Raw genomic sequence first — 27,724 nt, forward strand, 5'->3', positions numbered from 1 at the left:
ATTTCTCTTTACTTAGTTGAGCGGTTCTTGACATAATACGGATTACTCCAGTTGTGATGTGGAACAGGGCTATTTACTTATTGTATTTTTATTATTTACTATTTAATCTCAAACACATCAAGAAGGCAAGAAATTCGTCCACTAATTACCTTTTGACGAGGCACAGCTGTGAATTGAAAAGCATTCCAGGTGACAACCTCATGAAGCTGGTTAAGAGAACGCCGATAGCGTGCAAAGCGTCAAGGTAAACGCTGGGTGCTTTGACGAATCTAAAATATCAAACATTTTAACACTATATCATATATAATTCTATGGTTTTTAATGTCTTCAGTATTGTTCTACAATGTCGAAAATACAGAAAAACCTATGAGTAAGTAGGGGTGCACAAACTTTTGACTGTCCATAATACTACAGTTCGGTTACGCTGTGATGTTTCGCTCGTGTTTATAGAGTTCTAAAGAGTCCGAAACCACATCATAATGTCTGAACGGCCTTGCAAGAAACCTAGGGCACAGATTTACAGGAAAGATTTTGGGGGAGGTAAACTTTCAGCACTTGGTGATTTTAACCTCAGCGCTCCAGTGCAAAAATAAAGAAACAGGAAATGTTCTTCAGGGATGTGATTTGGGGCTGGTGAAATTATCTGAAAATTTTAGGCAGGGGTCTGGGGGCTGCAGGCCCCCAGCTGGTCCAGGGCAGAGCCCTGGTGGGGGGACAAGGGGGGAAGCCCCCCGAAGCTCCTGGGTTTTGGGGTTTTCTGACTTAAAAAATGTACTAAAATGGCAAGCAAAACACACAAGAAAAAAAACTTGTCATGATTAACAAATTCAAGCCAATTTAATGGTCAACATGCAACTCTGACACACGCTCACTCACTCTCACACACTCTCACACACACACTCACTCCCCCCCCCCCCAAAGAACCAGCGTGGGCAAGGCCTGCGCCTTGGGACGTAATTCGCCCCGAGGCGAGCTGCGGCGCTCCGCTTAGGTTTCGTTTCTATCCCGGGCTCCAGCCCGACTTTGGACGCTCGTAGCTCGGGCAGGGGAGGTCCCAGTATCCCCAAACTTGACAGCCAGAGACCTCTGCCCTCTCCCCAAAGAACGAAATCGCTGAACAAATGTCTCAGTCTTATGTCCAACGTCTGTAGCAACCTCTTTCTCCAACCATTCCCAGCGGAACTTGTTTTTCACTATTCTGTCGATTTCTTTAACTCGATTTGCATCTTTACGCTCGATCACGGAGGCTGCCATCTTTCAACTCCTTGTTTGAAGCGAGCTTACGTACAGCTAACAAGCGCGTTCATTGGTTGTTACAGAGCGATGGGCCAATCACGTACCTCGTTTCATCTCAATGACGTAAATGACGTAATTACGTCAATGAGATGAAACGAGGTACGTGATTGGCCCATCGCTCTGTAACAACCAATGAACGCGCTCGCTTCAAACAAAGAGTTGAAAGATGGCAGCCTCCGTGATCAAGGCATAAAGATGCAAATCCGAGGCTGCCATCTTTCAAACAAAGTCGGAACGAATAGGATATGAATGTGGATTTGAGGGAAAAATCGGAAACATTTTTTTTTTCAAGTTTTGAGGTGAAAAAAGCGGAATTCCGCGAATTCGCGGAAAAAAAAAATCACATCCCTGGTTATTTTGTAAAACCAGCCAACTCTCGGATTAAAAGGGATTTGTAATAAAGTCAACATCACACAACATCATCTAGTATAAATATTTCTTTCAATCACATCGTTTTCTGTGATCCAGAAAAACAAAACTAAACAAAAAACAACCACCAGGGGAAGAAAAAAAAAAATCCTGCCCAGTACATTTTATTTGGTCAAGGCCGAGTGACTGAAAAGTCCATTTTGATGTCGCCGATATTCGGGTCGAAGGTTAATCTGTAGTCCACGCTTGCCTGTCCGTCTCCTGAGCTTTCCCACGCATCCTGTAAGAAATACACTCCCTGTTTTCGGTGTGGACTCCACACACACTCTCCCTGTTGAAATACAGGTGTATAAAGGAACATGTTCACCAACATCTCAGCTCATCATTTACTGAATATCCAATTTCATACACAGACGTATGAAACCTGCTACATTTACAGGAAGTAAAGGATGGTCAAGAAATACCTCCTCGTTGACGGGCTCAGTCAGGCCCATGCTGACGGTGATGTCATCAGTCAGGCTGTACTCCATCCACAAAGCCACGCCGTGACAACGCCCTCTCCTGGTAAAAACATTTTATATACCAGTCCTGAATTGCTCTAATGTACACAGATTAGCAGTGTAAGAAGCAAAAAAATCGTTCAAAACGCAAGCTGTGGACATCATTTTCAAGGTTACAGTGGATATAAAAAGTCTACACACCCCGTTAAAATGATCGGTTTTTCTGATGTAAAAAAATTAGACCACGATAAATAATTTCAAAACTTTTCCCACCTTTAATGTGACCTATATACGGAAGCCGAGAGAGACCCTTCATATAATCCCTTTTTTTTTTAAATTCACCTTGTTACCCCGAGATAACGACATAATTAATTCAGGATCTCGAGAAAACAAAACTGTTATTCCGAGATCTCAAGAAAACAAAACAATTATTCCGTGATCTCGAGTAAACAGCTGAGAAATGGTTCATTCAGGTCCGCCAAGAGACTTGTGATATGCTGACTTTGGGGCTATTTCTCATTCTGTATAGACGCAACTTTGGTCATTAGAATGTCTGGAATAATCGATCACCTAATAAGGCGATTGACACAGGGAGAGATTGCATTAAGTCCCACGGGGGGCGCAGCTCTCCTAGAAATCTCATCTCATCTCATCATTTCTAGCCGCTTTATCCTGTTCTACAGGGTCGCAGGCAAGCTGGAGCCTATCCCAGCTGACTACAGGCGAAAGGCGGGGTACACCCTGGACAAGTCGCCAGGTCATCACAGGGCTGACACATAGACACAGACAACCATTCACACTCACATTCACACCTACGGTCAATTTAGAGTCACCAGTTAACCTAACCTGCATGTCTTTGGACTGTGGGGGAAACCGGAGCACCCGGAGGAAACCCACGCGGACACGGGAAGAACATGCAAACTCCGCACAGAAAGGCCCTCGCCGGCCCTGGGGCTCGAACCCAGGACCTTCTTGCTGTGAGGCGACAGCGCTAACCACTACACCACCGTGCCGCCTCTGCTAGAAATCTCAGCTGTTTTTTCGAGATCACGGAATAATTGTCTTGTTTTCTCGAGATCTCGAATTAGTTGTGTTGTTTTCTCAAGATCCTGAATTATGTCGTTATCTCAGGATAACAAGGTGAATAAAAAAAGATTATATGAAGGGCCTCTCGCGGCTTCCGTACCTATAACCTGTACAATTCAATTGGAAAAAAAAAGTACAATAAGCTGGCTGCATAAATGTACACACCCTTAAACTAATACTTTGTTGAAGCACTTTTTGATTTAATTACAGCGTTCAGTCTTTTTGGGTTCGTACCTGCCATCAATGAAAATGACTCTGATTCACCCCAAATAAAGCTCAGACATTTACTCAGTTGCATCCTCCAGCAAAAGCCAGGGTTCACAGAGAGCTTACAAAGCAGCAAAGGGATCTCATTGTTGAAAGTCAGGAGAAGGGGACAAAAACATTTCCACAGCATTAGATATACCATAGAGCACAGTGAAGACAGTCATCAAGAAGTGGAGAAAATATAGGACAACAATGACATTACCAAGAACTGGACGTCCCTCCAAAATTGGTGAAAAGACAAGACGAAAACTGGTCAGGGAGGCTGCCGAGAGGCCTACAGCAACACTGAAGGAGCTGCAGGAATTTCTGGCAAGTACTGGTTGTGTACTACATGTGACAACATTCTCCTGTATTTCTCCATATGTCTGGACTATGAGGTAGGATCAAAGAAAAACATCCAGGCCCGGATAAATTTTGCAAAAAAAAAATACAACTCTCCCAAAAGCATGTGAGAAAATGTGTTATGGTCTGATGAAACCAAGGTTGAACTTTTTGACCACAATTCCAAAAGGTATGTTTGGTGCAAAAACAACACTGCGCATCACCAAAAGAACACCATACCCACGGTGAAGCATGGTGGTGGCAGCATCATGTTTTGGGGGTGTTTTTCTTCAGCTGGAACAGGGGCTTTAGTCAAGGTGGAGGGAATTATGAACAGTTCTAAATACCAGTCAGTTTTGGCCCAAAACCTTCAGGTGTCTGCTAGAAAGCTGAAGGTGAAGAGGAATTTCATCTTTCAGCATGACAACGACCCCAAGCATACATCAAAAATCAGCAAAAGAATGGCTTCACCAGAAGAAAATTAAAGTTTTGGAACGGCCCAGCCAGAGCCCAGACCTAAATCCAGTTGAAAATCTGTGCACAAGAGATGCCCTCGCAATCTGACAGATTTGCAGCGCTTTTGCAAGGAAGAGTGGGTAAATATTCCCAAGTCTAGACGTGGCAGGCTGATCGACTCCGACCCTAAAAGACTGAATGCTGTAATTAAATCAAAAAGTGCTTCAACAAAGTATTAGTTTAAGGGTGTGCACACTTATGCAGCCAGCTTATTGTACGCATTTTATTTTTTATGCTTTTCCCCCTTTGTTTTTCAATTGAATTGTACAGGTTATAGGTCACATTAAAAGGTGGGAAAAGTTTTGAAATTATTTATCGTGTTTTTTTTTTTTTTACATCAGAAAAATGAACATTTTAACGGGGTGTGTAGACTTTTTATATCCACTGTACATAAATCTCAGCTTTTCCATATTTCTTTTTTTAAATCATTGTTAGCCATTTCTTCCCCTACAAGACTCATGCACATTTTCAATACAAAAACATATTAAAAAAAATACTTGATCTCTGATTATTCAGGCTCGAGATCATCATTGTAACTAATCATCACTGCTGATGAGCACTAAATGACTGGAAAAAAAAAAAAACCTCATGTTGCTACACCCTGCATTACACGTCAGATTTATTATTATTTAGTGACTAATAAGAATACAAATTAGCAGGTTAACATACTTATAGCCAAAAATCAGCTGCCTAACCAACTAAGTGCCTAACACTACTCTGACAGTCAGAGTAGTGTTATACAACCCCAATTCCAAAAAAGTTGGGACGCTGTGTAAACTGTAAATAAAAAAAGAATGCAACAGTTTGCAAATCATGGAAACCCGATATTTCATGGAAAATAGTACAAAGACAACACATCAAATTATGAAACAAATTTTATTGTTTTTTTTTGAAAAATGTGCTCATTTTGAATTTCATGTCAGCAACACGTTTCAAAAAAGTTGGGACAGGGACATGTTGACCACTGTGTTGCATCACCTCTACTTTTAACACCACTCTGTAAACGTTTGGGAACTGAGGAGGCCAGCTGCTGTAGTTTTGAAAGAGAAATGTTGTCCCGTTCTTACCTCATATACAATTTCAATTGCTCAACAGTTCGGGGTCTCCTTTGTCGTATTTTGCACTTCATGACGCACCAAATATTTTAAATGGGACACAGGTCTGGACTGCAGGCAGGCCAGTTTAGCACCCCGACTCTTCTACTACGAAGCCATGCTGTTGTAATAGATGCAGTATGCAGTTTAGCGTTGTCTTGCTGAAATATGCAAGGGCATATCCCGGAAAAATACGGCGTCTGGATGGGAACATACGTTGCTCTAAAACCTGTATATACCTTTCAGCATTGATGGTGCCTTTCCAGATGTCAGACATGACAACAGCAAATTATTATTTCAGCTAAAAGTGAGCCAGGGGTCTGGGGGCCCCAGCCAGTTCCAAGGCAGCGCCTTGGTGGGGGGGACAAGGGGGGCCCCCCCCAAAGCTCCTAGGTTTTAGGAAATTTTAAGGGCTTTCAAAACCTCTACTTTGAATAAAAATTTCATATTTCATGCAATCAGATTTTAATAAAAGATTCTCACATACAGTACAAGAAAGTGACTCAACGTCAAACCCACAGAGTATGTTATTCCCAAAATGATAGAAATATTTCCATATTCAATCGTTTCCTCCAAGTATTTTTGAAAGCACATTATCAAATGCATTTTTAAGTTTGTTTCAGATAGGTGACATTGTATGGATTCAAGCGATGCCCTTAACAGTGAGACCACTGATTGGATCAAAGATCAAAAGATAGTTTGGGTCAGCCAATCGCTGCATGTTTTGCAAAATGTATGGCTTTCAAGAGATTTTCCGCTTATGGAAAGAAGCGATTTGTGCTGAATGTTCCCCAGTTCACTTCTACACTGAAAGGGACTCGGCAAAAACTGAAACTACTCCTTAAAAATTTTCTCCTCGGATTTGGACGATTCACAAGAACGACTCATTTGGCTAATAAAACTACGGAAATCTGTGGATCCATGGAAAACTGTCATCCCTGAGATGTGCAAGCTGCCACGATTGCACCCCATACCATTACAGATGCAGGGTTTTGAACTGAGCGCTGATAACAAGGCGGATAGTCCCTCTCCTCTTGAGTCCAGTGGACGTGGCATCCATGGTTTCCAAAAAGAATTTCAAATTTCGATTCATCTGACAACAGAACAGTTTTCCACTTTGCCGCAGGACATTTTAAAGGAGCTTTGGCCCAGAGAAGATGGTGGCGTTTCTGGATCATGTTCACATATGGCTTCTTCTTTGCATGATAGAGCTTGAATCAGCATTTGTGGACGGCACGGCGAACTGTGTTCACGGACAATGATTTCTGGAAGTGTTCCTGAGCCCATGCAGTGATCTCCATTATAGAATCATGCCTGCTTTTAATGCAGTGCCGCCTGAGGGCCCGAAGATCACAAGCATCCAATATTGATTTCTGGCCTTGTTCCTTGCACACAGAGATTTCTCCGGATTCTCAGAATCTTTTGATTATGTACTGCAGATGATGAAATATTCAAAAAGGTCTTCGCAATTTTACGTTGAGGAACATTATTCTGAAATTGTTCCACAATTTGTAGACGCAGTTTTTTACCGATTGGTGAACCTCTGCCCATCTTTACTTCTAAGAGACTCTGCCTCTCCAAGATGCTCTTTTTATACCCAATCATGTTACTGACCTGTTGCCAATTAACCAAATTAGTTGCAAAATGTTCCTCCAGCTGTTTCTTTGTAGTACCACTTATTTTTCCAGCTTTTTGTTGCCCCGTCCCAACTTTGAGATGTGTTGCTTCCATCAAATTCAAAAGGAGCTAATATTTTTCATGAAATAGTAAAATGTCTCAATTTAAATATTGGATATGTTGTCCACGTTCTATTGTGAAAAAAATATAGGTTTATGAGATTTGCAAATCATTGCATTTTGTTTTTATTTATACAGTGCCTTGCAAAAGTATTCATCCCCCTTGGTGGTTGTCCTGTTTTGTTGCATTACAAGCTGGAATTAAAATGGATTTTTGCGGGGTTAGCACCATTTGATTTACACAACATGCCGACAACTTTAAAGGTGCACATTGTTTTTTTTTTTGTTTTTTTTTATTGTGACACAATAAGATGAAAAAACAGAAATCTGGAGTGTGCATAAGTATTCACCCCCTTTCGTATGAAACCCCTACATAAGAGCTGATCCAAACAATTCGCTTCATAAGTCACATAATTAGTTGATTAAGATCCACCTGTGTGCAATCAAAGTGTCACATGCTCTGTCACATGATGTCTGTATAAATCAACCTGTTCTGGAAGGACCCGGACTCTGCTGCATTACTAAGCAAGCACCATGAGAACCAAGGAGCCTCCAAACAGGTCAGAGATAAAGTTGTGGAGAAGTATAGATCAGGGTTGGGTTATAAACAAATATCCCAAACTTTGAATATCCCACAGAGCACCATTAAATCCATTATAGCAAAATGGAAAGAATATGGCACCACTACAAACCTGACAAGAGAAGTCCACCCACCAAAACTCACAGACCGGCCAAGGACTGCATTAATCAGAGATGCAACAAAGACACCAAAAATAACAATGGAGGAGCTGCAAAGATCCACAGCGGAGATGGGCGTATCTGTAGGACCACTTTAAGCCGTACATTCCACAGAACGGGGCTTTATGGAAGGGTGGCCAGAAGAAGAAGAAGAAAAAAAAAAGCATTTGGAGTTTGCCCAACAGCATGTGGCAGACTCCCCAAACACATGGAAGAAGATTCTCTGGTCAAATGAGACTAAAATTGATCTTTTTGGCCATCGTGGGAAATGCCATGTGTGGCACAAACCCAACACCCTGAGAACACCATTCCTACAGTGAAGCATGGTGGTGGCAGCATCATGCTGTGGGGATGTTTGTCATCTGCAGGGACAGGAAAGCTGGTCAGGACTGAAGGAAAGATGGATGGCACTAAATACAGGGCAATTCTGGAGGAAAACCTGTTTGAGTCAGCCAGAGGTTTGAGACTGGGACGAAGGTTCACGGTCTAGCAGGACAATGACCCTAAACATACTGCTAAAGCTACACTGGAGTGGTTTAAAGGGAAACATTGAAATGTTTTGGAATGGCTTAGTCAAATCCCAGACCTCAATCCAGTTGAGAATCTGTGGCATAACTTGAAGATTGCTGTACACCAACGCAACCAGTGCTCGAAACTAACGGTGTCCCGACATCCCGGGGACCATAAAAAATGTCATTGGGACACAAAATTATCATATCTGGGAGAATCCCGGGACAATGGAAAAAAATAGATCTAGAAAAAAAGTTCTACATGGGGGAAATTGTGAGAGTGATGCAGTGCGCGTAGCAGTCACAATTGCAGGGCCTGAGCTGCACTCTGTGAATGAATGATTTGCGTTGAGGCGACAAGCCTGTGTGTCTCTGAGAGGGAGCAGCGCGCTGTGTGTGTGTGTGTGTGTGTGTGTGTGTGTGTGTGTGTGTGTGTGTGTGTGTGTGTGTGTGAGAGAGCAAGCAGCCCCCCCCACCTGCACGCTGAGAGACACAGAAAGGGCAGTAATTGCTCAGAGCGCTCCCTCCAAACAATGGGAATTTACACGAAAACGGAAGGAGATAGTCACAAAATTCTTTCACATTGAGTGCCACAAGGCTCTCCTGAACACGATGTAATTTTTTTGTCTGTAGTGTAAAAATTGAGGTCACTAGAGCGAGTTAAAAACGAGTTTTTGCATGAGAAGGCTGAAAGTGAGGAGAGGACGGGCGCTCAGCCCCATAGACTGCCATTATAAACGTGGCTGCGCTGTGACTGCAAAATCAGAAAAGTCACTGTAAATAATGTAAATGATTTCTATGACTAAAGGTTACAATAAAAAAAAAACTTGCATTACATTGCTTTGTTTGCACTTATATATGACATGACACTTTTATCCAAAGTGACTTTACAATTTTTTTTTTTTTTACAGTGTTACAGTCCCTGTAGCAATGTTGGGGTAGGTGCCTTGCTCAAGGGCATTTCATCTATTGATGGTATGGCTGATGGCTTTCAAAACATCTCTGAATGGGGCAACAGGTATATTACATAAAAATGGATAACGGTGATGGTGAAAATGATAAGTTGGCCTTATATATGCCAACAGATATTCAAGATATAAGTAGATGAAATGAACATAAAAGGGGTCTTATTTTCAACTAAAGTGTACTGCAGATGTAGTGAGTTGAAACATTTTCTGAATGAGCTAATTGGCCCCATTAAATAAATGGGTATCTATTCATACAGTGAGATCGCCAAAGTTTAATAAACTGAAAATGCAATAACTGTAATTTTGAAGTAGATGATGTATAGGACATGTGTCACTTGTGTTTTGTGACTTATTGTAAAAATGATATAAAGGGTTCAAAATCGCATAGTTACAAATATAATAGTAACTTCATATGATAATATTAACCACTGGTTATTTCAGAGAGGAAAAAAATGGGGACACTATTGCTTCCATTCGGGACAATACAACACAGAATTCGGGACCACTGGGGGACACAAAGAAAAAAAGTTAATTTCGAGCCCTGAACGCAACCCATCTAACTTGAAGGAGTTGGAGCAGTTTTGCCTTGAGGAATGGGTAAAAATCCCAGTGGCTAGATGTGCTAAGCTAATAGAGACATACCCCAAGAGACTTGCAGCTGTAATTGTAGCAAAAGGTGGTTCTATAAAAGTATTGACTTTGGGGAGGGAGATACTTAAGCACACTCCAGATTTCTGGGGTTTTTTTTCCTCATCTTAATTACTGTTTGTGTCACAATAAAAAAAAAAGGAAAAAAAAACAAAAAACAATGTGCACCTTTAAAGTTGTAGGCATGTTGTGTAAATCAAAATGGCACTAACCCTCCAAAAATCCAGTTTAATTCCAGCTTGTAAGGCAACAAAACAGGACAAACACCAAGGGGGATGAATATTTTACACAGCGTCCCAATTTTTTATTTTTATTTTTTTTGAATTGGGTTGTAACAAGAATAGAAATTAGCAGGTTAACATACTTATTGTAGCCAAAAATCAGCTTCCTAACCAAGTAACTGAATCCTCCGACAGTCAGAATAGTGTTATACGGCTCTGAATGTTGTCCTGTTATACAAGGAATATACTATGATCAAAAATGTTACACTGACTTGTATAGTCCAATTTATTTCGAAGGCACTTTCTGTAATAGGCGCAGCGCAGCACTACAGACATCCAGCTCGAAATCTAAAGCCCTAATAAGCAAACACGAGCACATCAGAATCATTTTACACCACTCCTACTCCATCGTAAATATTTACCTCTGTTAAATTTCAAGACCTGATTCTTGTTGATATTTATTTTGAAAGCTTTTTTTTTTTTTTTACCCTGTAAGAGGCACTGTTCCCTGACGGCTGATTGGCTGCTCAGGGACACACCGTTGGAAGTCAAAGGTCATCACAGAGCATGGCTTGGACAGGGCTCGACAGGGGTACTCCCACAGGGGGTGAGGTTCTGCCTCACGAGACTCCCGGAAGTCCAGAGAACGCTGAGGAAGAGAAGCGTCACGCATGACTCACTGCTATTTCAGTCTTTACACACAGCAAAAAAAAGTCATCTTCCCTGAACATAAGACTAACAGTCATTTTACACCATTAAAGTTTACCCAAATGTACAAGACAATAATAAGAACAGCGATGGTGTACGGTCTGGAAACAGTGGCAGTGAAAGAGAAAGAAAAAAAAAAGAAGACAGGAGGCTGAACTGGAGGGAGCGGAGCTGAAGATGCTGAGATTCTCATTGGGAGTGGAAAAGTTGGACAGGATTAGAAATGAGCAGGGGTGTAGTGGGCGTGGTACGCGGGGGTACGCCGTCCACCCACTTCTCCCGAGGTGACAATTCCCCGGGGGAAATTGTGAGAGGATGCAGTGCGCGAAGCAATTCGGTCACGCATGTGGCCATGCTGGCCATGAATGTGTGACCTGCTATGACGCTACAATGATTATGTGTGTGCTTGAGACAGCAGCCCCTCCCCTCTCTGCTCCCTCACTGGCCCCAGTCGGCATGGCGACGGGCCTGAGCAGGAGCGCTGAGTCACACAAGATCTTGTCAGTTTTCTGCTGTTTTTTGCTCAGGAGCAGGCCCCGAACAACGACGAATAACTCGAAAACGAAAGCAGCTATTCACAAAATTCTTTCACAGTGAGCGCTACATGGGTCTTCTGAATACACTGATGTAATTTTTTTGTCTGTAGTGTTAAAAATGAGGACACTAGAGCGAGTTAAAAATGAGTGACTTTTCTGTCACGTTTATAATGGGTGTCAATGAGGCCTCTCAGCTGCACTCTCCTCAGTTTGAGGCTTCTCATTCAAAAACTGTAAATCCTATCGTTTAGGTAGACACATTGTGTGAATCAGGACAAGTGTGACTACTACTTTTGAGAAAATCATGTCTGTAGAGTGAAATTTGTGGCTGAAAACACAGTTTAAGCGAGAAAGTTTGAGCTATTTTTTCAAGCTCTCTACACTCTAACTAAACGAGCTCCACTGGTGTGTAACGCAATAGACACCCATTCAAAAGCCGGATTTTCTCCCGGAACCCACATGGCGTTTGAGCCGGGACTGATCCGAAAGTGTAGAACCTAGCAGAAAAGTTGAATGCCAGAGCCACAGAGGAGAAGTTTTCCTACGTTTTAGAGTTTGAATCACGTCTCTAGGTGAAAGCATGCCAGAGCAGCGGATGTTTGAAAAAGTGCTTTTTTTTCAATTAATTCCATAGAAATGAATGGGGTGGAGCCGGCCCCCGCCTCCGCGGTGGGGGAATGGGGCGAGGGAGAGGAACAGAAGAAGAGAGAGAGAGGAGAGGGGAGGGGAGACGTCACGAATCGCATACCCCCACTTTAAAAATCTCCACTACACCACTGGAAATGAGAATATTAAAAAGGGACAGGACGTGTAGGACGGCTTGGAGACAAAGTGAGAGAGGAACCGCATGCTCCAACCGAGACCTGATGGAAGCAAACGACACCGCTCTCCTATGGATAAAGCAGTGATGTGATATGATACATGATGACGACATGACTGAAAAATCTGCGTAAAGTCTACCTGCACCATTTCATCCATCGGGCTCACATCAAATCCTTCACAGGTTCCGCATGGGGCTCGGATTCTCCACAAATCCTGACGGAGAAAGAAGAGAAAATGATGTCACCTAGCATTAAAGTGACAGTTTCAGGATGTTGAGTGCCAGAGGTGGACAGTAACGAAGTACATTTACTTGAGTACTGTACTCAAGTACACTTTTTGAGTATCTGTACTTTACCTGAGTATTGTTTTTTTTGGAAACTTATGACTTTAACTTCACAACATTTGAAAGACAAATATCGTACTTTTCACTCCACTACATTTCTATCAAGGCCTCGTTACTATGAAGTGGCTTTGAAAATAAATGTTTTTTCTTTTCTAAAACATGATGGTTTTTCCGCAGGTGACACTGAGACAGCCGACCAGTAATCACTAGGGTCACGTCACATTCACAGACTGTATAAAATCAAGATCAATGATTTCTCAGCACTGTTATTTAACACGATCAGTTGATGGCAGAATGGAAGGAGGCAGTTCTTCTGGGGAATGCACGCCCCCATGGCTTTACCTAGAACCCATGTTTCAGTTTTCTGAAAGGAATAAAGATTCGTTTCGTTTTAAATACTTGGTTTGTTTGCCAAAAACGAACCACATCACGGCCTACAAAAAAAACCCTCACCGTCCAACCTGCGGAAGCATATTGAGGTATATAAACGTTTTATTCCAAGAGAAAGCTTGCAATGAAGTTGTCTGTGCTTTTAAGGCCAATTTATGCTGACAACGCAGTCCTCGCAGATGGCGTCGCAGATGGCGTCTGCGTAGCTCCCCCCCTTTGCAGACGCTCTGCGCGCACCTCCCAAAAATTGTGACCACCGCAGAAGCCTCGCAGACAGCGTCGCAGACAAGAGGGCTCTGATTGGTCCACTCTACATCCGCTGTACACGCACTTCCGCTTCCCTACTTTCCTGGTTTGTTTTGTTTTCACTACCGCCATTTTTAAAAACACGAGCGAAGATGGAGCAGCACGAAGAGCGGTTGATCGAGGAAGTACGTACATCTATACGACTCCAGTTCTAGTCATTATAAGTAACCGGAGGATAAACACTCCACTAACCACACCCACCGATTTCGCGACTTCGCGCCCCCTTGCGTTGTGGCGGTGAATAACATCGCGCACGCCCATTACTCCCCGCTCAGCGATAAATTACAACTGTCTGCTAAAAGCTATCTGCGAAAGCCTTGTCACAAGAGCATGCAGAGGCCCTTAGAGCTAGCGATAACGTTGCAAACGTAGCTATGCAGTCTGGTTAGTCAAATGACTTTCTATGGATTTGCCCACCAAGTTGCCATCGCCTTGTCCACGGCTAACGTTAACACATAGCTAAATAACTTGGACACTGTTAGTTAGCGTGTAAAAACGGAGTTACGCTAACATGAATAACGTTAACTTGTCTGAAGTCTTTTCAGAAATATATGTTTTAGCATAATCTTACCAAATAAACAAAATGTAGAAATCTTTCTTTTCTAGTAACGCTAGCTACCCAATATGATTTTGAGTTTGAAGTGTTTGCTAGCATGTCAGGTGGAGCATCACTGACTACCTAGCTTAACTTCAAACCACCATGATGGCACAGGCAGATTCATATATGCATGAATACATATACTTGCATGCACGCACGCACACATGACCTGTGAGATGGACAGTATTGTACTAGTCAGTCATGACAAATTGTTGGCATTTTTAATTTTGATGTCAGATGATGGTCTTGCATTTTTTTTTGTCTTGCTTAAAGCAGTGTTGCTGTTAGGCAGTTATTAAGCTCGAGGTGTGGACCTGCGTTTTAAGCAGATTGGATCGTCATTTTTATTTTCTGAGCAAGTTGCATTTACAGCTATTCCACTATCTTCCTTTATTAACATACACATGTGTGCACACACTGCCAGAGCTGGGTCAGAACACTACCATGCTGCTTTGTGGGGGTGGGGAGGAGTGTTACAATTAACAAAATAAATGAAAATGACGATGGTTGTTTTTCAGTTCACTTGTGTTTAATTTTGTAACATTCTACCAGGTGTTTATTCTACAAGTTCTACAAGCTAGTCAGTAAATCCAGTAGGTTGCTTCAGAGGCATTAGCTATTGTAAGCGTTGTGGCAATCATACAACAACACATTGACAGAAAATGTACTTTTAATACTTAAGTATTTTTAAAAGCAAGTACTTCAGTACTTTAACTTAAGTAAAAATTTGACTGGACAATTTTCACTTGTATCAGAGTAACATTTAACCAATGGGATCTGTACTTTGACTTAAAAGAACAGTCCACCGTACTTCCATAATGAAATATGCTCTTATCTGAATTGAGACGAGCTGCTCCGTACCTCTCCGAGCTTTGCGCGACCTCCCAGTCAGTCAGACGCAGTCAGATGCGCTGTCACTCCTGTTAGCAATGTAGCTAGGCTCAGTATGGCCAACGGTATTTTTTGGGGCTGTAGTTAGATGCGACCAAACTCTTCCACGTTTTTCCTGTTTACATAGGTTTATATGACCAGTGATATGAAACAAGTTCAGTTACACAAATTGAAACGTAGCGATTTTCTATGCTATGGAAAGTCCGCACTATAATGGCAGGCGTACTAACACCTTCTGCGCGCTTCAGCAGCACATTGATACGGAGCTCAGATATCAATGCGCTGCCGAAGCGCGCAGAAGGTGTTAGTACGCCTGTCATTATAGTGCGGACTTTCCATAGCATAGAAAATCGCTACGTTTCAATTTGTGTAACTGAACTTGTTTCATGTCACTGGTCATATAAACCTATGTAAACAGGAAAAACGTGGAAGAGTTTGGTCGCATCTAACTACAGCCCCAAAAAATACCATTGGCCATGCTGAGCCTAGCTACATTGCTAACAGGAGTGACAGCACGTCTGACTGCGTCTGACTGACTGGGAGGTCGCGCAAAGCTCGGACAGGTACAGAGCAGCTCGTCTCAATTCAGATAAGAGCATATTTCATTATGGAAGTACAATGGACTGTTCCTTTAAGTAATGAGGTTCGGTACTTGGTCCACCCCTGTTGAGTGCATTGCGGTGCAAAACCTTCGAGGATGATTTATAGGATGACTATAGCGCAGCCTGATGTATAGTCATTGCTGTTTCAATTTGATTGCAATGTGTTTGATTTTAAGGTTTGGATTAATGTGTTGTATCTGCACTTAGAAGTTGAGGCTTTCTGCAGAGAAGCTAAAGCACCTGGAACTCCACGGCGATCAGGCAGAGCGTAGCGGAGGAAGGCAGGACGGTGGCATCGGGCCGGAGGAGACAGCTCAGTGCTGTACGGCAGTACCAGAAGAACAGAGAGTGCCACGGCAACAGGCTGGTACTGAAATACGGCTCGCCAATCAGCGCTGAGACCTAACAGTGGGGGACACAGACCAAGCTTAGGTCTTGGCTTAAAATGCAATATTCAAAATAGCTAAAAATCTTCAGGTCAGAATTGTACAGTAGGTCAGGTGGAATTTTTCAACCTCGGTTAGAATTTTTAACCCAGTTCATAATTTGCTACTTGTATTAGGGAGACTTACTATAGGGTTAGGGTTCGGATTTGGGAAGACTTTGTATTTTAAACTACTTGATGACGTAATAAGACTGGACTCAATAAATTCAAAATATAAAATCACTCCTTCCATCGCAATCATCGCTGGTCTAGTGGTTAAGGTGCTGGATTAAGAATCAGAAGGTTTTGAGTACAATTCCTGTTTAAGTATTAAAAAAAAAAGATGCTTAAAAAAAATGCTCATTGGATAGATAGGAATAGGTAGACAGCCAGATGAGAGGAAATACTCGGTGTAGACCACTGAGCTCTAAATAAAATCTGGAGAGCTCAGAGCCTATTCCCCGCTGTAGATTCGAGTGAAGCCACCTGGCCACCATATTACCATTACTTGGCTTGGGTGTTAAACTGTCGTATCCGATAAAATCTGTCCCAAGAAAAGTATCTCCTGACTCCCCCCCCTTCATTACCTCCTCTTATTTTCTCAACTTTACCCCCCATTCCTTACATATCTTTATAGCGCTCCGCTTCACTGTTATTGGGTATTTTTTCCCTTTTCCAGTTCAGTCTCTGATCATTTTTTTGAATGACTTTTTTTTTTACTACTATAATTATTTTTACAGAGATTATTTCAGTTTTTCTCTTTTACAGTGTACCTTTCTCTTTCACATATTTCTTCTTCCATAATATATATAAAATTTATTTACTTACTTAAAATTATTATACCAACACAAAGGCTTTACAGTACTTCCTTTCTATTTAGGACAGTTGTTGAAACAGGATTATTTTCTCATGTTATTTGCCATTTTCACGTCATTCTCACAGTCATGTCTTAACAGTAGTTATTGGTCACATAATTCACTGTCATTTTAGACACAAACGATTCAGTTTGTCCGTCCACGACCTTTGACCTGACGGTTTGGACAGTTCACTGCTGCACATGTAGGCGTTTTTCTTATCATTTTTCCTCACCAACTAACTACATAAATAACTTGTCCAATTTTGTGTCGCTTCCAGTAATCTAAATGACAGTTCCGCTCCGCGATGGGAGTGGCAAGATGGCAGCCAGCTGGCTTCACTCTGACGAGCCAATGAGCTCCAGATTTTATATAGAGCTCTGTGGTGTAGACAGAGAGGAAGTGGATGGAAGAAAGAGACAAAAGAAGTGATGGAAAATGGAGAATGAGAGCTCAACATAAATACTTGATTATATATTTCAAAACCTTTGTAAAGACATTATAATAATAATAATAATAATAATAATAATAAATGAGCATTACCTTATATTAAATAACCTAAAAAAGGAACTAATTGAAATAGCTCAATTAAATGTAAATAAATAGGTAGAATATAAACAAGCCAGAAGGGCAGTCAGTAGTGTATACCTCCACCAAGCTACATATCGTCAACATCAAAATCAGATCACTTGAACCTAGGATAATACTAAAGCTAGACACCAAATTTTATATCCACATCTGTTCACTACTTTTTGAGTTACGTTGGAAATAGACAAAAAAAAAAAACGGATCCTCACACATATCTGGATTTGTATCAAAACCTAATCAATTGTTCCTTGGCTCATGGATCACCTTTCCACCAAATTTCATCCAAATCCGTTCACTACTTTTTGAGTTACATTGAAAACAAACAAATCCTGGATCCGTATACATTTCCGGATTCTGGATCCACATAAGCCTAGGTTACAACCGGATGTACGATTTTTTTGGGCGTGCGATTTTTGGCGTTTCCCCAAATCGCTGCGTTTTTTTTGTTCGTGGAGAAAGACGCACGCTGGCTGTAAGTTTGTCTTGCAACCTGAAAAAAACGTAAGCGCCCGTCGAGTTTGTTTGACATGACAAAGAACCTCTGCGGCCGGTCTGCGGCCAGTCTACGGCTCGAAAATCAGCACGTCACACGTGTGCCCTCCGTGCATTTCTTGCGTTTTTTGCACATAGACCGGCCGTAGGAGCACGTATGACCGGTTGTGACCGAGGCAATACATATCTGGATTTGCATCAAAATCTAGTCAATTGTTCCTTGGCTCATGGATCACCTTTCCACCAAATTTCATCCAAATCCATTCATTACTTTCTGAGTTATGTTTGGAACAAACAAACAAAGAAACATAACCTCCTCCAATAAAGTCGGTGGAGGTAATGAATTAAAAAATGTAATATGAAAGACAGACAATAATTAATAACATTACTTATAATGGTGTTTCACGCATTCATTCAATAAATAAATAAAAGACAGGTCAGATTTTATATCAGATAAATCTCCGAGGCTGTATCAAGTTGTACCTGTTCTCCGTCCACATCAGCTGGTGTCAGCTGCTCCGGCCGAATCTGTAGCAGCTTGACGCTGTGTTTCAGCGAGTTTGCCTCCAAAAACTGAATAAAGCACATACGCACAAAAAATAAATAAGAAATGCTGAACAGAAGCAAAAAAAAAAATTTATCCATTTTTGTCACTTCAGGATGTTGACTTCCGTCTTGGTCTCACCTGCTCAATCACTTGCTTTGACATTCCGGAGTTTTCCAAACTGAACACCTGTGGGACAGGTGTAATTAGACAGAAATATTCATTTCTGGAAGTGAACAGTCTGGAACATTAGACAGTGTAGATGAATAATAGAAAGAAATACGCACCTTTTTAGCTCCAAGCAGATGTGCAAAGATGGGGAGAAGACTCCCATCGCTGACGGATAAACACACACTGTCCGGCCTCAGAATCTACAGGGAACATAAAACACATGTTTACAGGATTTACAGTTTTATTACTGAATTATACACCTCACTCACTCTGAAGGTTCTCAGCCATCCAGGTCATTGTAAACCAGGGGGGCAATTAATTTTTCCATGGGGCCACATGAGAAACAGAAAATTTTGTGGAGGGCCGGACCAAAAGGCTGAACTAAATTCTGCATAATATTAATTGTATTTCTTTATATAAAGCAGTAAATAACATTGTTTTTCCAAGCTGCTAAGACTGGTAAGAGTATGGAAAAAACGAGGTTGCCGTACAAAAAATGTCATTTATTCAATCAAATTTCCCAAAACAATGGTTAACAAAATGTGAACGTTTGTACCATTTTTTTTCAGTCACATTCACCCCAAAACACAATAAAGACATCACAATATTGTCTTTCTACTCCACATATCAAGCAAGATACGTCATATTATAATAATGATGCTGTGTCGATTCGGTATAGGTATCAGATCTACAGATCGTCTCGGGCTCCGGCACCTGCTAGTGACGTCACACTATGTGATTGGCTGGACCGTTTGAAGGATGACGTACAAGTTTGTGGTTGGTCTGGACAAATTACGGAAGTAGTTATCGCGGGATTAGGTTTCGTGGGATTTCATGTCATGTTCATGTCGCGCGCATTGCGTTTTTGTTGAACACAACTTCAAAATAAAAAGCAATGCACATTCAGTCCATGCATGAGGTAAAATTAGAAAATGCGTTTATTTTGTAATTTCTAATTAACCTTACGCGGGCCGGTCAGAATGAACCAAAGGGCCGGATGCGGCCCGCGGGCCGTAAAATGCCCAAGTCTGTTGTAAACTGTAGATGCTAAAGAAGGCAATTGGACTTGCTTGAAATTCTTGGAGACGTTTCACCTCTCATCCGAAATGCTTCTTCAGTTCTGTCTGACTAGTGGGGAGTTCCAGGTATTTATCCTCTAGTGGACCAGAAACAACCCTAAGCAGAGTCGTTAGGTCACATGGGTCGTTGACCCTCTCAGTCATCCTGTAGGTTGTTAAGGCCAATTTATGCTGACAACGCAGTCCTCGCAGATGGCGTCACAGATGGCGTCTGCGTAGCCCCCCCCCCTTCGCAGACGCTCTGCGCGCACCTCCCAAAAATTGTGACCACCGCAGAAGCCTCGCAGACAGCGTCGCAGACAAGAGGGCTCTGATTGGTCCACTCTACATCCGCTGTACACGCACTTCCGCTTCCCTACTTTCCCAGTTTGGTTTGTTTTCACGACCGCCATTTTTAAAAACACGAGCGAAGATGGAGCAGCACGAAGAGCGGTTGATCGAGGAAGTGAGGAAGTACATACATCTATACGACTCCAGTTCTAGTCATTATAAGTAACCGGAGGATAAACACTCCACTAACCACACCCACCAACTACTCCTAGCGATTTCGCGATTTCGCGCCCCCTTGCGTTGTGGCGGTGAATAACATCGCGCACGCCTATTACTCCCCGCTCAACGATAAATTACAACTGTCTGCAAAAAGCTATCTGCGAAAGCCTTGTCGCAAGAGCATGCAGAGGCCCTTAGGGTCACTGGAGGCTGGGTGTGAACGGTGTTAGCAGCCTAGAGAGTGGTTAGGGTGATTTGTGGGTCGTTGGCTCTCTCTGCCATCATGTGTCATTGAAGTCAGCTGAGTCTTGGTGTGGATGTGTATTCAGTTTTCTGGGAAGTGTGCCAAGGACTGCACTGGAGGTGGCTGATAAGTGGTGTCTCAAGGCCTCTGCATGCTCTTGCGACAAGGGTTTTCGCAGATAGCTTTTCGCAGATAGCTTTTCGCAGACAGTTGTAATTTATCGTTGAGCGGGGAGTAATAGGCGTGCGCGATGTTATTCACCGCCACAACGCAAGGGGGCGCGAAGTCGCGAAATCGCTAGGAGTAGTTGGTGGGTGTGGTTAGTGGAGTGTTTATCCTCCGGTTACTTATAATGACTAGAACTGGAGTCGTATAGATGTACGTACTTCCTCACTTCCTCGATCAACCGCTCTTCGTGCTGCTCCATCTTCGCTCGTGTTTTTAAAAATGGCGGTAGTGAAAACAAAACAAACCGGGAAAGAAAGGAAGCGGAAGTGCGTGTACAGCGGATGTAGAGTGGACCAATCAGAGCCCTCTTGTCTGCGGCGCTGTCTGCGAGGCTTCTGCGGTGGTCACAATTTTTGGGAGGTGCGCGCAGAGCGTCTGCGAAGGGGGGAGGCTACTCAGACACCATCTGCGACACCGTCTGCGAGGACTGGGTTGTCAGCATAAACTGGTCTTCAGACCACCTCGTCTGTTCAGTGATGGTCGTTCCAGGTTGACGAAGATGGCTTCTTTTACTCCTCTTTCAAACCACCGGTCTTCTCTGGCTAGAATGCGTACACTGCAGTCCTGAAACGAGTGTCCTTGTTATTGAGGAGTAAAAGAAGCCATCTTTGTCAACCTGGAACGACCATCACTGAACAGAAGAGGTGGTCTGAGACACCATTATCAGCCACCTCCAATGCAGTCCTTGGCACACTTCCCAGAAAACTGAATACACATCCACACCAAGACTCAGCTGACTTCAATGACTCATGTGATGGCAAAGAGAGCCAACAACCCACAGATCACCCAAACGACTCTCTAGGCTGCTAACACCGTTCACACCCAGCCTCCAGCGACCCTAACACCTACAGGATGACTGAGAGGGTCAACGACCCATGTGACCTCAACGACTCTCCTTAGGGTTGTTTCTGGTCCAGTAGAAGATAAATACCTGGAACTCCCCACTAATCAGAAGAGGTGTTCACACGGCACATATTTGCATCGATGCTGCACCGATGTATTTTGTTGCGATATATCTTACACCGGTGTAAATTTTGTGGAGCGTTCACACATCACAACCCTGCTTACTAGAGAGAAGCGTGTTAGCACCAGTGCAGCCCCACATGAGGTCACACGGCAGTTTTTGTGACCGTGCTATACGATAGTAATAATGCGGAAATGAAATACGCGCATGCATGAAAATGTACTTCCTGTTCCCAGTTGTCATGGCATCACCAAGCGCCGGGAAAACAACGTGGATGAAGACACCAGTGTTGCCAGATACTGCTGACGTTTTCCAGCCTAAAATATGTTCAAATCCGCCAAAATGCACTTAAAACCGCCCAATCTGGCAACACTGGAAGACACGCAGTTCTGTTGTTGTTGATATTCGCCATTTTGGAAGCGCAAAATACCAGGATGCAAATTATGCAATGCCCGTATGTAATCAACTCTCCTCACGCGTAGCGAGTCTACCCCTGTAGCGTTCAGACGGCCCATTTTATATCGGTGCTGCCCCGCAAACTAGCATTTACTCCGGAGTAAATTTCTTAAACCACCTCCCGAGCAGGGTTAGATTTGCACCGGTTTAAGCAGCTTTCAGGGGCTACACCGGTATAACTTTGTACCGTGTGAACGCTCTACCGGGGCAGCCCCGGTGCTACACCGGAGTAAAAGTTGCCGTATGAACATCCCTAGACAGAACTGAAGAAGCCTTTCGGATGAGAGGTGAAACATCTTCAAGAATTTCAAGCAAGTCCAGTTGCCTTCTTTAGCACCTACGACTCATTATATATATTTCAACACACACTTTTATTTCCTGAAAACTAATTTTTGGAAATTTACAATGTTTTTGTACTGATTTGATAATGTATAAGGTCATAAAATAAAAACCTATAACAAATTTTGTATTAAAAAAATAGCGTGCCTGAGACTTTTGTACAGTACTGTAGGACTACATCAGCTGAGAAGCTTGTGACTTTATTTCATTACAAGAAAAAAAAAAAAAAAACATGGAAAGTCTGAGGAATTTAGGAATTGAGGGAACACTTGGTTATTTTCTCATCTCATTATCTGTAGCCGCTTTATCCTGTTCTACAGGGTCGCAGGCAAGCTGGAGCCTATCCCAGCTGACTACGGGCGAAAGGCGGGGTACACCCTGGACAAGTCGCCAGGGCATCACAGGGCTGACACATAGACACAGACAACCATTCACACTCACATTCACACCTACGGTCAATTTAGAGTCACCAGTTAACCTAACCTGCATGTCTTTGGACTGTGGGGGAAACCGGAGCACCCGGAGGAAACCCACGCGGACACGGGGAGAACATGCAAACTCCGCACAGAAAGGCCCTCGCCGGCCCCAGGGCTCGAACCCGGACCTTCTTGCTGTGAGGCGACAGTGCTAACTACTACACTACCGTGCCGTCCCACTTGGTTATTTTATTTTATTTATTTATTTTTACGAAACGTAAAATATTTTTACTTATTGACCAAATTTTATGGGCATTTTCATGCTACAGTTGATGAACGTTGAAAATGTAATTCATAAGCATGCGTACGTTCAGATGTGTGTCAGTTTGTAACAGTGCTTACACTGCGGAGAGCACTGAGGTAACACTCTCTTCTCCGCCGGTCATTAAGCTCCCCGAAGCGCGGTCGCGTCCACAGCAGGTGGGCTTGACAGGTACAACATGGTGTGGCCACATCAGACTGGTCGCTGAAAAAAATAATAAAAATAACCCGTCCACTGCACTGATAACACATTATTTAATCCACATTCACTGGATATGAGCAATCGCGGGATTTGATTGGCTACTCTACTACTAGAATATCAGCCCATACACCATGGCGGCGTGTTGCTGAGCCAACCGAGGATGAAATAAAAACTCTACTCGAAAACACCCCCCCCCCAAAAAAAGGCAACAAAATATGGAATGAAAGTACTTGATGGTAAGAACATATTTTTTATTTTTCAAGAATTATTATTATCGCATTTTTCACAAATTGCTCCTGTCATTTCACCGGTGTGTTTACATTCTAAGCGGAAATGATTTTGTTGGACGTTTCGTATCAAAAAAGTTTTTATTTATCAAATTTGTAAAAAATAAAAATGCCCTGTTTCTCAAAATCCAGTGAATGCGGATAGAATAAAAGAGTTATTCCACTCAATCTCGTCGAACATGGCTTATAGCGAACTCGGTGCTACGCGCCTCATCGGCTATCAGCTCACGTATGACTCGATTTCATGGAATAACTATTAAATATACTGGGCAGGTGCCGAGCATTCGTGATATAACAATTCTGTGATTTGCAAGTTTTCGAATTTTCGCAAAACTTTTCTTTTTTGCTTCTTCACCTGGAAACTTTCTCTAACCTTAATGAAATGTGAACCACCGCACTGTCAGACCATGCTGAATAAAACTTACACATTTCTGATAAAGACGATTCATCTGTAACAAGAGCGATCCTGAAGTTTTAAAAATAAATACATAGGACATGAGGCCATATAGCCTAGTAACAGCTTGATGTGTTGTCATCAAATTTAGTACATCTCCATGTAAACACGCACTGGTGATCCCAAACACTTCTGGTCTTCCTCTATCACTATGGCCAAGTTTACATTAGACCGTATCTGTCTCGTTTTCTTCGCGGATGCACCGTCCGTTTACATTAAAACGCCGGGAAACGCCGGGAAAGGGGAATCCGCCAGGGTCCACGTATTCAACCCAGTTCGTGTCTGGTCCGGTGCTGTGTAAACATTGAGAATACGCGGATACGCTGTGCTGAGCTCTAGCTGACGTCGTCATTGGACAACGTCACTGTGACATCCACCTTCCTGATTCGCTGGCGTTGGTCATGTGACGCGACTGCTGAAAAACGGCGCGGACTTCCGCCTTGTATCACCTTTCATTAAAGAGTATAAAAGTATGAAAATACTGCAAATACTGATGCAAATACTGCCCATTGTGTAGTTATGATTGTCTTTAGGCTTGCCATCCTTCCACTTGCAAGGGGTGAGTGACTTGCGCACAGCGGCTCAGTCCCGAATCACTGCTCGTGCGCTTCACTCGCGCGCTCTGTGAGCTGCGCAGGGCCGGAGTGCGCACCCTCCAGAGGGCACTCGCTGTTCAGGGCGGAGTGATTTGGAGCGCAGGATGCCTGCGGAGCCGAGCCGCTGAGGAGAAATTTACACATTACACATTTACACATTTCAACTTACGTGCCGTCTAATTAGTCATGTGATTAGCGTATCCGTGTATTGGCGTTGCTGTGTGCACGCGAATCGTGTATTGGCGTTGCTGTGTGCACGCTAATCGTTTTTAAAAACGTTAATCTGGGGGCGTCGTGGCTCAGGTGCCATACCATAAATCCGGGGACCCGGGTTCGATTCCGACCCAAGGTCATTTCCCGATCCCTCCCCGTCTCTCTCTCCCGCTCATTTCCTGTCCTGTCTCTACACTGTCCTATCCAATAAAGGTGACAAAAGCCCAAAAAAAATCTTTAATAAAAAAAAAAAAAAAACGTTAATCTGATGATCCGCTGATACGGTCTAATGTAAACCCCACCTATGGTATGGGGCCAGAAAGTGCTCAGGCTCTTTAAGGTCTGCTTGCATCTCTGCAGCTATACTGATCTTTTATAGTTGTCTGAACGAGGATCTGCTACAAACTGTAAAGAAGCTGTATTTACCTCTCAGAGAGGCTGTACCACAAGCTGTAGTCATCATGTGAGACAGTTAGACTGAGCTCTTCTCCCTCACACACACTTCTCTCAGCAGGCAGGAAGTACACACTCTGCATCCAGTGATCCCTCCACTGAGTCCAAAACACAACACAAACACAACACTCCAAACATCAATCACATTACACAGATTTATTCATCCTGTAATGTGATTAGGTGAGGTTTTGCTGTATGTTACAGATGGATGTGTAAAAGTATGTAAGGATGTTGGGTGTGGCGTACAGGATACTCTCGCAGGGCCGAGTAAGTCCAGCTGGGGGCCATGGAACAGACGATGCTGCCGCTCGGGTCCATGTCCAAATCCCACCAAGACAAAACGACCTGAGCTCGACCGCTGGCCTCCACCACAAACCTGCAAGAGTGTGACTGAGCAGTGCTGCTGACCAGCCTGCTGAAGTCCACACTAACACACACACACACACACACCTGCCTTCACCCGTGTGTACACAACACCATACACAGACTACAGAGATAGATAGATAGATAGATAGATAGATAGATAGATAGATAGATAGATAGATAATCAAAAGAGATATAGACAGACATCAATAGATAGAGAAAATAGAGATACATATGCCGCTTTTCCACTACAAACGCGGCTGAGTCGGGCTGAGCCGTGCCGTGCTGAGTCGAGCTGAGCGGGGCTGTTGGAGTTGCATTTCGACTACAACCGCGCTGAACCGTGCTGGCTGGAAGTGGGTGGACACATTGGGTGGAGTTAGCGAAAGTGGGTGGACGTCAGGTGATGTCGTTAAGCAGCGCAAACAGTGACATCAGTGAGCTTTTAAGCGGTAGTCTCACGACCCGGATAGTAAACAATAAACATGGAGGACATGGAGTCGTTAGTGTTGCTGGTCTTGGTGCTGTGGCTTGTTGTCACCGACAACGCCAACAGATACTGGCAAGAGCGTACAGATGAGGCGAGGCGCATAAGGCTTCAGAAATTCTCGTAATTCGTAATTCTTCTCCTTCCGGGTTTGCAGTGTTTACAGATCCCAGCGCGCTCGCGGGGCGTGTGTGGGCATGTGAGGACACTCCTCCTCACCAAATCACTGCACAGGGGAGTGTCTGCTCACGCCCCCAGCCTCACTCGGCTCACTTTGGCTCGCTTCAGCCCCACTCCAAAACCGTGCGAGTTTTAGGGGCTAAGCAGGGCTGAAGCGAGCTGAGTCATGCTGGTTTTTGGTAGTCGAAACACGAGCCGTGTTGGGCTGAAGTGAGCTGAAGCGAGCTGAAGTGAGCTGAAAAAGGGTAGTGGAAAAGGGCCAATAGAGACAGATATAGAGACAGACAGCGATAGATCTACAGACAGATTGATGGATGGATGAAAGAGGAGGGGGATTAAGTGTATCTTTAGCTGGCAATTTACAAAAGACATTCTTGATCTTTAAAGGAACAGTCCACCGTACTTCCATAATGAAATATGCTCTCATCTGAATTGAGACGAGCTGCTCCGTACCTGTCCGAGCTTTGCGCGACCTCCCAGTCAGTCAGACGCAGTCAGACGCGCTGTCACTCCTGTTAGCAATGTAGCTAGGCTCAGTATGGCCAATGGTATTTTTTGGGGCTGTAGTTAGATGCGACCAAACTCTTCCGCGTTTTTCCTGTTTACATAGGTTTATATGAGCAGTGATATGAAACAAGTTCAGTTACACAAATTGAAACGTAGCGATTTTCTATGCTATGGAAAGTCCGCACTATAATGGCAGGTGTACTAACACCTTCTGCGCGCTTCGACAGCACATTGATACGGAGCTCAGATATCAATGCGCTGTCGAAGCACGCAGAAGGTGTTAGTACGCCTGTCATTATAGTGCCGACTTTCCATAGCATAGAAAATCGCCACGTTTCAATTTGTGTAACTGAACTTGTTTCATATCACTGCTCATATAAACCTATGTAAACAGGAAAAACGCGGAAGAGTTTGGTTGCATCTAACTACAGTCCCAAAAAATACCATTGGCCATGCTGAGCCTAGCTACATTGCTAACAGGAGTGACAGCGCATCTGACTGCGTCTGACTGACTGGGAGGTCGCGCAAAGCTCGGACAGGTACGGAGCAGCTCGTCTCAATTCAGATAAGAGCATATTTCATTATGGAAGTACGGTGGACTGTTCCTTTAAAACATTCAAAGGCGGCAGTGTATAAGCTCGGACAGACTGAATGAGATATTATGAAGAAACAGATGATCGAAAGGACGTGAGGAAGGTTGGGAACGTTTATAAAGACAAAGACCGGCCATACAGGTCATTCTAGAACCATTCTTCTTATTTACATGATAAAGAATAAATATCTATAAAACCTAAAATGTTACATCGGTATACACATTGTTCATTTTCGTCTACGGGTATGCAAACTTCCACTCAACTGTAAATGGTTATATACTTTCACAAAATATTTTATTGATAATCATGTGTGAG

The 27,724-nt window shown here is 43.2% G+C and overlaps 1 protein-coding gene across 1 annotated transcript in view; it reads right to left on the bottom strand.

Annotated features, from left to right (window-relative positions):
- Positions 1–1,426: 1,426 nt before the first annotated feature.
- Positions 1,427–27,724, bottom strand: part of prmt7 (protein arginine methyltransferase 7) — a 45,218-nt gene continuing 18,920 nt past the window's right edge. The window contains exons 7-17 of the mRNA XM_060928268.1: positions 25,526–25,706; positions 25,253–25,377; positions 23,156–23,279; positions 18,655–18,738; positions 18,509–18,556; positions 18,307–18,396; positions 15,706–15,867; positions 12,474–12,548; positions 10,758–10,918; positions 2,130–2,226; positions 1,427–1,996 (exon numbers count right to left, since the gene is read on the bottom strand). Coding sequence (XP_060784251.1) covers positions 1,838–1,996; positions 2,130–2,226; positions 10,758–10,918; positions 12,474–12,548; positions 15,706–15,867; positions 18,307–18,396; positions 18,509–18,556; positions 18,655–18,738; positions 23,156–23,279; positions 25,253–25,377; positions 25,526–25,706 — 1,306 coding nt within the window. The 3' untranslated portion in view covers positions 1,427–1,837. The remainder of the gene's footprint in view (positions 1,997–2,129; positions 2,227–10,757; positions 10,919–12,473; positions 12,549–15,705; positions 15,868–18,306; positions 18,397–18,508; positions 18,557–18,654; positions 18,739–23,155; positions 23,280–25,252; positions 25,378–25,525; positions 25,707–27,724) is intronic.

Source organism: Neoarius graeffei, chromosome 8 (genome assembly GCF_027579695.1).
Source record: "Neoarius graeffei isolate fNeoGra1 chromosome 8, fNeoGra1.pri, whole genome shotgun sequence".
In the NCBI taxonomy this organism is placed as follows: Eukaryota; Metazoa; Chordata; class Actinopteri; order Siluriformes; family Ariidae; genus Neoarius; species Neoarius graeffei.